At 32.8% G+C, this 15,126-nt stretch overlaps 1 protein-coding gene across 4 annotated transcripts in view; it reads left to right on the top strand.

Annotated features, from left to right (window-relative positions):
- LOC145261195 (laminin subunit alpha-like) overlaps positions 1–15,126 on the top strand; it is a 469,749-nt gene that overhangs the window by 174,835 nt on the left and 279,788 nt on the right. For all 4 annotated transcript variants that reach the window (XM_080119517.1, XM_080119518.1, XM_080119516.1 and 1 more), the window contains 3 exons: positions 6,623–6,796; positions 8,322–8,480; positions 13,676–13,775. In XM_080119517.1, coding sequence (XP_079975643.1) covers positions 6,623–6,796; positions 8,322–8,480; positions 13,676–13,775 — 433 coding nt within the window. The remainder of the gene's footprint in view (positions 1–6,622; positions 6,797–8,321; positions 8,481–13,675; positions 13,776–15,126) is intronic.

Below are 15,126 nucleotides of genomic sequence, written 5' to 3'. Positions count from 1 at the left end.
TCGACCCATGGGATTGATGCCTTCAAATAACCTCGACAAATGTATATTTTAAACAAACATTCATCCACCACTTTTATAGTGCTCAAACCGTTTATATACAAACAAACAGCGAGCCTAAACGTGTTTCTTGTCTTTACGACTGATCAGTGGAGGTAGACATAGTGAAATTTGAAACTGGGACCCCAGTGGTTGGCATCCGATGCCCTAACTACTTAATTATAAAACTGTTAATGGCAATGTGAGAAATTATATTCTATTTAAATAAAGCTATCCATTTATTTATATTTTCTACAATTCTGATAACAGAAAGTGCTAAATTCTTTTTAATGAAGCATATTGCTTTAATGCAGAGTTAAACAGAGTGCTCCATACACAAATTTCGAATTTGTCATGTTTTTAATCATCCTCTGAATATCAGCATCAACATTTGTTAATTCAAGTTAATGCCTAGTCTCGCTTAATGTCCATCTGTGAAATGTCCGTTTCATATGAATACATGTTAATGTATTGCTTGTTAGTTACGTGTTGCCAGCTATCTTTGTTGGGAGCCATTCTAGCAACCTTTAGAATCATTTAGTTCACTCGGCAATAAAGTTTGGATCAAATAGATTTGAAGCACCCCAATGATGAGCAATAACCAAAAGTGTTGGATATCTAGGTCTTATATACGGAGAAATCATTTTTGACAAAAGCTTGCACCTGTAAGAACAATAAAATAATTATTAAATGTACCAAAAGGTTATTTGAATAGGAGTTATGAGCCTGACATTTTGTAAATCTGTAGGCCCTGTGTACTGATAAATTATTTTGACAAAAGCGTGCACCTGTAAGAATAATTAAATAATTATCAAATGTACCAAAAGGTTATTTGAATAGGAGTTATGATCCTGACATTTTGTAAATCCGTAGGCCATGTATATCGATAAATTATTTTGACAAAAGAACAATAAAATAATTATCAAATGTACCAAATGGTCATTTGAATAGAAGTGAGGAACCTGATAATTTTTTAAATACATAGGTCATCGTTTTGACAAAAACGTGCACCTGCAAGAACAATAAAATAATTATTAAATGTACCAAAAGTTCATTCGAATAAAACTTATAAATCTGACAGACACCTGCGTTAGGAAGCAACAAACTTGAAATTGCCAGAAAGAAAAGCTAAAAGTATAATGCTTAAAAAGTCATTTTCGGCAAAAGGTTACACAGGTGTAATCAAAGTCACATCAACTCAGTGAAACGACGGTGGCCGAATGGAGCGCCCTTAGTGTGTGATTAGAGTGAATGTGCCACCAAAAAAGGGTCGTTTCGGTTGATCACAAATGATTATATAATAACATCCGAAAAGGTTTACATTGTTGGTTGATGATTTGCGCCCGGGAGTCGAATTCTTGTGTATGCATCAACCGCTCATCGAGAATAAAGATATATTGTTATATTTTTTATATATCTTAGTATGTTGCTATTCTTTTAAACATAGCAGAAATACAACAAACGGATGTAATTTGCATTAACACCGATTTTTTTTTTTCACTTCTGATTTTCAGTTTCATTGCTTATGATGAATTAAAAATTTGATAAGAAAAAATCCAATATTTAAGAAACATATTTTTTAAATATAATAATTATAAATATAATTAAAAAAAAAAATTTAAATATAAAATCCAATATTTAAAAAAAAATATGTTAAAAAATATTTAAAAAATAGAAATAATTTATATATAAAAATATTTTTATATATATTAATTTTAAATATATTTTTTTAAAACAAATATTTTAAAAATATATTTTCAACATTAAATTTAGCAACGATCAATTAATATTAAAAAAAAAAACCGTTTAAACATTAAATTTATATTATTCGGATTATTCGGGCTACTTTTCTCATCTTTGTTTTTTTCCACAACGTTTTGGCCGATGTAACCACCAACATTCTTCAGGTGCCTCTTCTCAGTGTAGCAACTAATGAAAACAGAGTCTTCGGGTCACTCTCGACTATAATTGTCCGCTTAGCTTTAGCTTATTAAATACAAAAAAAAAAAAAAAAAAAAAAAAAAAACTGCATGATTTAACCAGAAAAAAAAAAAACGCCGGAAGTCAAATAAAACTCTGTTAAGACTGTTCTTTTTGTTGTTGCCCATTGTAAGGTGCCTCGACTTAATTTGAACCAAAAGTTTAAATTTTGTTATTTTCTATCAATATTTATTTTTAACTCATCACGTGTCATTTGATTCAACATTTTAAATTGATTCCTTTTATTAGCCTAGTGGATGCCAGAGTGGATTATGAAAGAAAATATAAAATATATCCTTTTTAAATGTTATCGTTTTTGAATGTTATTTAAAAACGTTGTACTTTCAAATATGGCGGCTGCTTTGATCAGATCTCAAAACCTAGCTACGCTCCTGGTCGTAATCCCCCTTTTTTCTTTCACTGTTTCACAACTGAGATTAGCGAATAACCATTAAGATATTGTGTTTCGTAGTATCTAGTTTTCTAAATACAAACTATCTGGCATTTTTTGACACTGCAACTTATTTAAGAGATTTTACCCGAAATATGGTAACTTAAAAAAATATTGTCATTAACAAAAGTTACAAAAAGTGAATCAGAAGAACAGGCGACTCGAAGTCCGCAGCAAACGGGGTCAGATAAAAAATTGCATTCATATAAAAATGTTCAGTTTACTAAACCGGTTTTCCTGTTTTAGTTTAAAAAAATCACTTCAGCAACAATTTACATGAAATCCTCGTGTATTAAGTTAGTTACAGTTTATTTTTAGTAATATATTTTAGTAATACAAAATACATTAATGCAAAAAAGTTTTATTCTATTTAAAAACAACTTTTTATCCTAGTGTTCTTAAAACATAAACAAATCAATAAATATTTCATAAAGTAATATATTTTTATAATACTAAAAATAAATTCAAAACATTGAATTGAAACAATATTTTTTTTATTATTTTATGCAAAAAATAATCAAGTATTATTTTTGTAAAAAGTATTTTAAAAAAATACAAATATGTACAAAACGTTTGTTTCCTTTTACACCAATTTGATTACTTATTATTATTATTATTATTATTATTATTATTATTATTATTTATTTATTTTTTTTTTTTTATTATTTATTTTTTTTTTTTTAACTAAACCCGGAAGTTCGGTTTAGTAAGAGGAACATTTTTGGCTGTAGTGTAAAATTTGCCACATAGATATCACTTATTAGTTTTTAGTCTAGATAGTAAACTATTATTTTAGTATAGTTTTCTTCTTTTTCAGCTGCTACTAAACTGAACTCAGTTAAATGAATGAAAATTTCAAGTTTCAAAATTCCCTTTTTTAAGTATCTATCTTTCTGAGATGGTAAACCTAACTATTGATATATTTTTTCGAACTTTTACATTGGTTGTCATCTACCCAATGTACCCCTCTCTATACTCTTTTGATTTCTGCAAACGTTATTTAAACAACGCTTTAATGATCAAGGGAGGTTATTCATTGTGCTGAGTTCAGTTAGGTAAATAATTTCACTGATTTGTTTTTGTTTGTTTGTTTTATTATCTAGTTTTCCTTATTTCTTTTCTTTTTCTTTTTTGTTTTCTTCTGTTTCATCTTTCTTTTTATTCCTTTAGTACTATTTTCTTTGCTTTTCTCTTTTTTTTTCTTTTTCGTTTTGTTTTTTGGTACTGGTCGCGGTAAGAGTTCCCTGCCGAACACCCTCAAAAAACAATAATTACTCCCCGCGCAGCCGCAAAGGACATGTTTTAGTTGCCATAGTAACAACACTTTTTATCGACATTGTTTTACTGTTTATGAATATTGAAATAAAAGACATTACTACACATTTATTAATAATATCTCACTTTTAATCACTTTTATCGACTTTTTAAAACTTTTTTTTACTGTTTATGTGTCAATTTTGAAATTATTCTTATATTGAATATTGAAATAAAAGACATTACTACACATTTATTAATATCTTTTTTTTTTTTTTTTTTTTACTGTTTTACTGTTTGTGTCACTTTTATCGACTTTTTCTTTTCTGTTTTAAATGACTACGTTAAAAGAAAATAACATTTATTAAACATAAGTAAATTTATTATTCTATCATCATTTTGTGGACAGTAAATTTCAAGAACCGCCGACAAGTTTTGTGGTAAGTAAATTTCAAGAACCGCCGATAAGTTTCATAAAAGAAAAAGTCGATAAAAGTGACACAAACAGTAAAACAGTAAAAAAAAAAAAAAAAAAGATATTATTAATAAATGTAGTAATGTCTTTTATTTCCATATTCAATATAAGAATAATTTCAAAATTGACACATAAACAGTAAAAAAAAAAAAAGATATTAATAATTGTGTAGTAATATGTTTTATTTCAATATTCATAAACATTAACGTTGTCATTTAAAAAGAGTAAAAAAAAAGTTTTAAAAAGTCGATAAAAGTGACACAAACAGTAAAACAGTAAAAAAAAAAAGATATTAATAAATGTGTAGTAATGTCTTTTATTTCAATATTCAATATAAGAATAATTTCAAAATTGACACATAAACAGTAAAAAAAAAGTTTTAAAAAGTCGATAAAAGTGATTAAAAGTGAGATATTATTAATAAATGTGTAGTAATGTCTTTTATTTCAATATTCATAAACAGTAAAACAATGTCGATAAAAAGTGTTGTTACTATGGCAACTAAAACATGTCCTTTGCGGCTGCGCGGGGAGAAATTATTGTTTTTTGAGGGTGTTCGGCAGGGAACTCTTACCGCGACCAGTACCTATTTTTTTTTCTTTTTATTCTGTCTTTGTTCTTTTAATTTATTCTTTTTTCTTTTCTCTTTCTTTTTCCTTTTTGTTTCCATTTTTTTCCTTTTCCTTTTTTCATTTTCTCTTTTATTTTCTTTTTTTCTTTTTTGTTCTTGTTTTCTTTTCATGTTACCTATCCTTTTCTTTCTTTTTCTGTTTCTTTTTATTTCTCTTTTTATTCTGTTTCTTTTTCCTTTTCCCTTTTATCTGCTTTTGTTTTCCTTTTTCTTTTTCTGTTTCTTTTTAATTTCCTATACCATATTTTGCATATATTTCTCATTTTTTTTCTATCTATTTACCAATAGACATAATAATAATTTAGTCTTTCCGTATTGTTTAATTTATCTTTTTCCTTTTATCTATTTTCGTTTCCGTTTGTCTTTTTTGTTGTTCCATTTTTTTTTTTCTGGTGTTCCTTTCCAGATTTCATCCCTTGTTTTCTTTTTCTTTATCTAATTTCCCCATTATTTCTCCTTTCTTTTACCTATTTACAAAAAAAAGTATAATAATAATTTAACTTGTTCATAATTTATGAAGCAATAATTTCTGTCTTGAATTAAAGCCAATTTTAATTAACGTTAATTTAAACTTAGGTATTTAAAAATTGAAATACGTATGTTATAGATTTGTAAGCCAAATTACAACGCATTTGTAAAATAAACAAACATTTATTTGTTTAAAATCAATATTTTGACGTGATACGCTTTCTTCAGAATATGTTTTTTTTAGCTCAGATTGAAAAAAAATCTGAGAAATATGCGATCTTAATGAAATTAAGTACTATAATAATATAATTTTTAGAATAAGGATTAATAGGAATTAGTATTTAATGCAAAAATGAGCACAAATTTAACCGTCAATTCTAAGTCAATGGACTATGACTTTGCTAGGAGATTTTAACGGGCTGAAAATCTTGTCGTTGAATACTTTCTGATTGTTGGTTATTCATGCCCACTGACTTCACATTTATGGGTACTTTATTTCCCTCAATTACTGGGTTAATTTCTGGTAACCTGGAGATAGAATACCAGCCTACGAAGTCAAGGTTGACTTTGTGACTGGGTTCGACTATCCCGACTGTCAGTCATTGTCACTTCCTACACAGATGATTGCGTAAGTATTTATGATGTAATAAATGAGTATTACTATAAAATATTTATTTTATTTAAATCTATCTCTTTAAATGGGCTAAGTAAATAGTGTTTGCGGATATTGCTGCTTCTATCAAATAAAGCTTCTAAGTCTTATTGACTATTTATAAATCTACGCTCCTCTATCTTTACTCATTTCTATTAGCGTATCAAATTGTTCAGATTTTTATTAAAGTTTAGACACACCTAACTATTAACGCAGGTTATTCTATTTCTAAGCAAAGTTTATTCTGTATCTACAATTTGTGACTATTTCACATCCAAAGATTAGTAGGTTTTTCCAAACTTAAAATTTTCTCTCTCTCTCTCTCTCTCTCTCTAGGAGAGCTAAGCGATTAATGTTAACACCAGTTGCTACTTCTATAAATTTAAGCTTTAGTATTATTGCCTATTCATAGATTTATACCGCTCTATATCTATTCCCTCCCATCAACCAATCAACCTTTTCAGGTTTTCATTAAAAGTTAAAACGCAGCTAACTGTTAAACTGGGTTACATTTTTTCTAGGTGGCATTCGCAAACTAAAGTTTATTTTGTGTCTACATTTTGTGACTATTTCAAGTCTCTTATTTAGTAGATTCTTGACATTTTAAACTTTGATATTTCTAGTTTCTCACTAGTATATTTATTTATTATTTCCATTTACTTTTTCTGACATAAGAATGCAATTGCAATCCTGCCGGAGCTGTACAGGTGCATGGTCAGCCACTTGGAGGTTGTGGTGTTACTGGCAGTCGTCAATGTAGATGTAAAGACCGGGTCATTGGTCGTACCTGCGACACCTGTAAACCAGGATTTTGGAATTTGGATGTTCAGAATCCTTTGGGATGCATCCGTACGTATGATGAACGTTTTCTATTTGTTTATTTCTCCGAGATTTTTAATAATTGCCGAAAATCCACTTGTTTTTTATATTTGAAGAAAAAAAAAAAGAAAACTGTTCACCCATTGTTTCTATAGTTATTATTTTCTTTCTCTTCATCAATCTTTCCATTATCGCTTACCATTTGCATTGATAATCATTGTCTCCTATCTATACCTATATAAAGTTAGGTATGTGTATATGTTTGAATATTTGTATGCAAAGGATTCACTCCTAAACTAATTAACCACTCAAATTTTTAGAAAATTTACATGTTTCTAAACAATATATATGTAAAAACAAAACGTACGAAGTAGACAACAAAGCAAGGGTTGCACATTTAGGTCCTAAACGTCAGGACGTTCAGAACTTGCAGTTAATACACTTAACAATACACTTAATAACAATACACTTCACCTTTTCTGTCCTCGGTCAGTGGAAAAAAATCTTCACTGAGATCATTTTTATTTTTGTTCCTATCCAGGGTGCTCTTTTGAGGGAGCTGGTTTTTCTCCACATTAAAAACCGACCTTGTGTCTAACTCTGCCCTCGTGGGGAGGCAAATAAATAGAAACAATACTTTACCTTTGACCCTTAGGTTATGCTGGCTGTTAATTCTTTAACACCTAGTTTTCTATTACAAACAACTGCAACAATGGAGATAAATAGGAGGGGGGAGTATTTTAAAATCCCCTTTATTTGACATATTTACTGTCAGAGGTATTGACTTGTAGAATACCAGGATCAAAAAAGCAAGGTCAACCAAGATACACTTTGATGAACAACTTGATCAATTGAACAGGATTATTGTCAAAAGATGAGCTGTTTTGGGCTCTGGATAGCCAGCTGCATTAGAGAGTCGTGGTCGCCAATGCTGTTAAATGGCAGGGTTGCTGATGACGATGGTGATATTTGATTATTCAACACTTAGGCTACACTGGCTGTTAATTTTTTAACACCTAGTTTTTACTATTATAAACAACTGCAACACTGGTGTCTTCAAGGAGTATGGAATTCTTATTTGCCTTAACTGCATTAATCAATGAATGAAACCCATGCTTGAAACCCACGTTTTAATGTTTGTATTGTTTTTTGATAAAAAAAAAACATTCTTTTTCAAAGACCCTAGACTTGATTTTATGTGATGTGAAAAAATACCATCATAGCCCAAGGGTTAAAACAAAAGCAAAAGTACAATACAATGCAAAAGAAAGTAAAAGACACACACACACACACACACACACACACGCACGCACGCACGCACGCACGCACACACAAGTAACACACATAGTGAATACCCCATTTTTTTATCTAAACTTTTCTCGCAACCCATAGAATAACGTCTCATATCCCTGGGGGAGGGGGGGGGTAGCACCCCAGGTTAGAAACTCCTAACCTGAATGTCACCGTATTTTTGTTTTTTGTTTTTTTTCAGTTTTCGTTGTTTTTTTTTTTTTGTTTTTTTTTTATAATGTAGATTTAATTTTTTATAATGTAGATTGCCAATGTAATCCTGACGGTACAATCGGCGAAATTGATATGTGCAATGAAAAGACGGGCCAGTGCGTGTGCAAACCTGCCGTGACTGGACGCAAGTGTGGTCAGTGCTCTGTGGGAACCTACAAGTTTGAGCGGAGAAATCCATACGGTTGCCGAGGTAGTATTCAACAACATTGTTCCTTCCCATTATTTTTTTTATATAAACAATGTAAAAAGTAGTGATGGGACGATTCCAATATTTTTCCCGATTCCAATATAATTACCAATTCCGTGCTAAATTCCCGATTCTGATTCTTTATAAATCTCTAATTATTTAATTTAACTATAAGATTGTTACTTTCCCCGATTTTCATAAAAACATGTGTACAACGTGCAGATATTTTCCTAAACGTCAAAATACACTATTGGTTTTAGCTTCACTGGTGGTTTAAAATCAATAAATACTTAGTATTTCATCATTATTACCAGCAATAGAAGATCTTTACTTTAAACAAAATCAAATAAAAAAAGGCAATTGAAAAAATCGTTTTGGAATCAGAAAACAGACACCAATTTTTATGATTCTGATACCTCCAGATCTTTTGATTTTTCCGATTCCCGATTCCGATTCTGATTAATCGTCCCAACACTAGTAAAAAGCAAAACACATGAATCATACTCCAAATAAAACAAAGAATAGTATGCACAACAAATTAAAAGAATTATAAATAATTTTTTTAAAAATTATTTTTAATGATTAGCAGGGCTACCCGGCATTGTTCCGGATCAAAATGTAATCTATTTCTATTAAAATTTCTACCTTTCTACCTCAGTATCTTTCTCTCTCCAACCCCTATTTTTCCTCTGCCCAACCGATTCTCTCTACCTGGACATACGCACATACATACACATATACCAGAAAGAACAGTCGGAAATAAGTTGTACACCATCCACTATGACTATGCAATTCCTACAGCCACGTATCTAGAAAACCGAGCGATAAAACCTGACATAATGATATGGGACAAGAAGGAGAAAGAAGCAACCTTGGTAGAAGTTAGTGTCCCCAAAAATGCTGGCTTAAACAAAGCTGATGGGGAAAAGATAACGAAATACCAAACTCTGATACATGACACGAAAAGAAACTGGAATCTTAGGAAGATCTCTATCATTCAAGTTATTATAGGAGCAACTGGACTCATGAAAAAAATTTCAAAAATCACCTGGCAAGCATACCCGGTGAACCAAGTGCAAGAGAGATTCAAGCAATTGTACTTGCACTTAAAGGGACAGTGAGAATCTTAAAAAGATCTCTCGGTTGGGATATCGGAGTTAATGAGTGACTTTTTAGCATCCAGGAGAATGCTCCATTTGCAACTTGAACAAATTAAAAACAAGAAGAGAAACACATAATTCTCCTTTATATAATAGACTAGCTTGGGTGCCCGGCATTGCTCGGATGCTTGGAGATGTGTGTTGAGCAAAAATAAAAAAAGTGGTAGTAGGCAGGCTCGAACCCGTCCTACGAAGGAGGAAAAGAATACAAAAAAAAAAAAAAACGTGATGTGGTTGCTGTTGCCTCTACTGCCAAACCGTAAGTGACGTAGGTTTAAATTAAGGCTAGACAATCGAAAAGAGGGGATGACTTTCAAAAATATCGACGAACAAAACAATTCCTCCCTGTAGAAAAGTGCCCCATTGAAGCCGAAAAAATGAATGTTTTTGGCCAATTTTTTTATATTTGTCGTCCGAAGGGTCGAGCTTCAAAATGATACTGATGTCGTGAAAATCCGCTGCATCTGTCGAAAGTTTTAGGCAGACATACATACATACATTTAAACCGGTGGTTCCCAACCTATTTTGGGCCATGCCCACCTAGGCATTTCTAAAATCCTGATGCCTCCCCTTTGCGATATTAGTAGCAGCAGTAGTAGTAGTAATAGTAGTAGCAGAACTACTACTACAACTACTACTTCTATTACTTGCATATATATATATATATATATATATATCGCACACACATACACGGCCGGACGCTCCCCTTAATACAAAGATTCACTATGAAACAATTCACTGTTAATATAATAATAATAATAATAATAGTAGTAGTAGTAGTAGTAGTAGTAATGAAAAAATAACTCATTCTCAAATTGCCCTATAGTCTTTGGTATAGTAAGCCCAAGGGTGCACGTCCTGCCCATGCCCCACCAAAATATTGCCATGCCCCACCGGTGGGGCATGCGCCCCACGTTGGGAATGACTGATTTAAACAGACAGGTGAGATTTATACAATAGATTATTTTTCTAAATTTTAGATATTATTCATCATTCAGGTGGTTGCTTTTATGCTGTGTTCTTTCAGGCGCTTTTGTTATTGGGGTCAGTAAAAGTATTGGAATCGTTTCATCACTAATCAATAGTCATGAGTTGAAAAAAAAAAACAATATTTTAATTGCCCATACCATTCTCTCTGTGAACTATAATTCAGTTACATATATAAACTGGCAGGGCTACCTGGCGTTGCCCAGGACAAATATTTCACATATTTCTATTAAAGCTTCTATCTCTCTCTACCTCTCTCTCTCTCTTTCCCATTCTTGTTTTCTTCTCCCTCTCTTTCTTTTCTGCACAGTTCATTCCTCTCTAGCTGGACACACACACACACATGTTATATTGTCTCTATAATAAAGGGTTGTGTGTTTGATTATCATAAAAGGAATCGTGTGTGAGTGACATGTATTTTCAGAACCTACCTCTGCTTCTTCGATGTTGGACCATCTGGAAATTTCTCGTCCTGGAGGGAGACTTGATACCTGTTTTTGGATGAAGATTCAATCACTCCAGACAAGGAATTAGTTCTATAGTTTTTATTTCACTTTCTCCAGATGTCCTGCAGAAGGTGGAAGTGAAATCGGCCTGTGTGGGTTCTTCTTCTACATACGTCAGCGTTCCCCCCCCCCAGTGAAGAGGAGGAGACAATGGGAAGTCATCCGTTGTCTTCTGTGTCCAAATCAAATCTCAACGATTCAGCTAATCTGATCACATGACTCACACGCAATCAAATCAGCTGATCTTTTACTTCCGGCCAACGTGTCTACACTATAACTCACCTCTTCCTCTCTCTCTCCCTCTCTCTATTCCTAAACAGACAGGTGAGATTTATACAATAGATTATTTTTCTAAATTTTAGATATTATTCATCATTCAGGTGGTTGCTTTTATGCTGTGTTCTTTCAGGCGCTTTTGTTATTGGGGTCAGTAAAAGTATTGGAATCGTTTCATCACTAATCAATAGTCATGAGTTGAAAAAAAAAAACAATATTTTAATTGCCCATACCATTCTCTCTGTGAACTATAATTCAGTTACATATATAAACTGGCAGGGCTACCTGGCGTTGCCCAGGACAAATATTTCACATATTTCTATTAAAGCTTCTATCTCTCTCTACCTCTCTCTCTCTCTTTCCCATTCTTGTTTTCTTCTCCCTCTCTTTCTTTTCTGCACAGTTCATTCCTCTCTAGCTGGACACACACACACACATGTTATATTGTCTCTATAATAAAGGGTTGTGTGTTTGATTATCATAAAAGGAATCGTGTGTGAGTGACATGTATTTTCAGAACCTACCTCTGCTTCTTCGATGTTGGACCATCTGGAAATTTCTCGTCCTGGAGGGAGACTTGATACCTGTTTTTGGATGAAGATTCAATCACTCCAGACAAGGAATTAGTTCTATAGTTTTTATTTCACTTTCTCCAGATGTCCTGCAGAAGGTGGAAGTGAAATCGGCCTGTGTGGGTTCTTCTTCTACATACGTCAGCGTTCGTCCCCCCCCCCCAGTGAAGAGGAGGAGACAATGGGAAGTCATCCGTTGTCTTCTGTGTCCAAATCAAATCTCAACGATTCAGCTAATCTGATCACATGACTCACACGCAATCAAATCAGCTGATCTTTTACTTCCGGCCAACGTGTCTACACTATAACTCACCTCTTCCTCTCTCTCTCCCTCTCTCTATTCCTTAACATTCTCTCTCTCTCTCTCTCTCTCTCTCTCTCTCTCTCTCTCTATCCATTCTCTAACACACACACATATAACTCTCAAGGAATAAGTCTACATTTTCTTTTCAAATCAGTGCATAATAAAACTGAAAAAAAAAGACAACCATTCCTTGACGAAACTCAGTCTATTTGATTCTTAGAGAACGAATAATATTATTCATCTGGGGCAACGTTGATCAAGATTATACCAACTTTGTGGGTGTCTAAAAAAACTGAACTAAAACGACATCTATATATATAAAAGCGAAAATGTGTGTATGTATGTTTATATGTATGTATGTGTGTTTGTATGTCTCGCAAAAACTTTCAACACGGGTCACGGATTTTCGCCAGATAGGTATCATTTTAAAGTTCCAAGCTTCGCCCCACAAATATAAAAAATATTGGCCAAAAACATTAATTCCTTCACCCTAAAATCATCAGTTTTCTGCAGGGAGGGGTCAGCAAAAACCCTCCTCTCATGACAAGTTCGCTTCTACGCATGCACAAATGACGTCGGAACATGATTTAGTTTAAATATTAAAAAACCGACCTAATTTTGTCAACGTCCTCTTAGCTCAGGTCATTAGAGCGCAGCCTCATTATCTAAAGGTTGGGTTCGAATCGTGGTGTGAGATGTCTTTTTTTCTTTTTTTTTTTCAAGTTTTAAAGGTTTAATATTGAAACAGGGTTATTTAAGCCATTTTTCACGTTCTATGTTTTTTTTTTTTTTCCAGATTTTTTAAAGAAGTTTTAACGTTCGTTTTTCTGTTCTCTTTTTTATCTTTGTTTCTCCGATTTTTACATTTAACCCCGTTCGTTTGCCTTACGCTAGTTTTTTTGTGTTTTTTTTTTCGATTTTTTTAAAAGTTTTAACATTTTTTTATATAAAATATTTAATATTTAAAAATATTTACTTCGCTTATTCTTATGTTTTGATTACCCCTCCACCCAAGCACACATACCTCTAAACACCCGGGAAACGCCGGGTACCCCCCGCTAGTCTCTATATATAAAAGCGAAAATGTGTGTATGTATGTTTGTATGTATGTGTGTTTGTATGTCTCGCAAAAGCTTTCGACATAGGTCACGGATTTTCACAAGCTCGATCCTTCGACCGACAAATATCGAAAAATTGACCAAAAATATTAATTCCTTCACCCTAAAATCATCAGTTTTCTGCAGGGAGGGGTCAGCAAAAACCGTCCTCTCATGACAAGTTCGCTTCTACGCATACGCAAATTACGTCGGAACATGATTTAGTTTAAATATTAAAAAAAAAAAAAACGATCCTTCATGCCCTTCATATAATAGATAACTATTAATTCTTTCAGCTTGTGCCTGTAATCTTGGTGGTTCAGTGAGCATTGACTGTGACAAGACAACTGGACGCTGCCAATGTAAACCAAGGATCGAAGGAGATAGATGTGATACGTAAGTAGCAATAATCTACATATTAATATCGTAGTACCTTTAACGTACATACGTACGTGTGTCACGGTTTCCAGGTTATAAGTTCTTCAATTGGGAGATCCTATTTCTTAAAAAGGAGGTTAGAAGGTGATGACATACTACAAACATTGAATTAGTATATAGATATGTTAATTTAATGTTCGTAGAATGTTATCACCTTCTATCCTTTTTTTTTTAAATAAATAGGATCTCCTGATCACTGAAGATGGAATGTAAAAAAAAAAAAAAAAAAAAAAGGAAAAAAAGAAAAATGATGTCACTTTTGGGTCGTACAGGAAACTAAAATATACTTTCTTGGTCTTCTGGCTAGGATCCAAGTTTATTATCTGTTCTGCCTAAATATAGTATAATGACATTGTGGGGTTTACGTTTGCGCTCAGCGTCCATACAATGGAAATATGCCACAGACTCCTATAAGGATATTGGAGATAAACCCGTAATAACCAGATATATTCTGACACTACATTAACCAGATTACTTAGATAAATACTTTTACATGCAATTCTGAATCTTTTGAGATGAGATGTGAATGCTTGTGTTATGTTGATTTATCGGACTATTATTCTCATCTTGGGTGTCATTAGCACAACGTTTCGGTCGCTGCAACCTGCAACCTTCTTCGGGTCTTGAAAACATGCTTCTTTTTCTTTACTAAGGAAACGAGGGTTGATTTTGCATTACAAGGATTCGAAGGTCGCAGATTGCAGCAACCTGCGAAGCGTTGTGCTACTAACACCCAAGATGAGAATAATAATCCAATTAATCAACATAACACAAGCAATACTTTTACGGTTTTAACAAAAGAGCCACAATAATATCACGGGGGTCTCCATTCACGCTGAACGTCCACAGAATGCTCAGCAGCACTGCAGCAGACTATTACATATAAAAGATGTTGCTGTGGAAATTCCACAGGTCCTGCTAGTGTATATGATTCATCGTGACACTTTTCTTTCTGTCATTTCTGAGAGATGGAAGTGATGAAGTGGATATCAACATGGACTGTTGATATGATTATGTCAAGTTCGGATCTTTGAAAGACATTTTTTTTTAACTCTTTTTCACAACAAACAAGACACTTTTGCTACTTTAAACATAAGCGGCTACTGTTTGAGATTGTATCTAACAGGGGACTATGAGGAGTTGAGCAACGATATGTCTGTTCACATTACATTTAAACTTCTGCAGTGTAGTACAGTACAGGGAAGCAGGAAACAGGGAGGGAATTCCAAAGTCTAGCTGTCCGAGTGGAGAAACTAATAAAGTAGAAAGCTTTTCGGTATCTAGGGACCTCAACAATGATGAGGTGAGA

This window comes from Euprymna scolopes, chromosome 37 (assembly GCF_053919585.1).
Source record: "Euprymna scolopes isolate OS-2025 chromosome 37, ASM5391958v1, whole genome shotgun sequence".
Taxonomy (NCBI): Eukaryota; Metazoa; Mollusca; class Cephalopoda; order Sepiida; family Sepiolidae; genus Euprymna; species Euprymna scolopes.
Note: the sequence above shows the minus strand (reverse complement) of the source record. Positions and strands in the feature narration are given on the sequence as shown.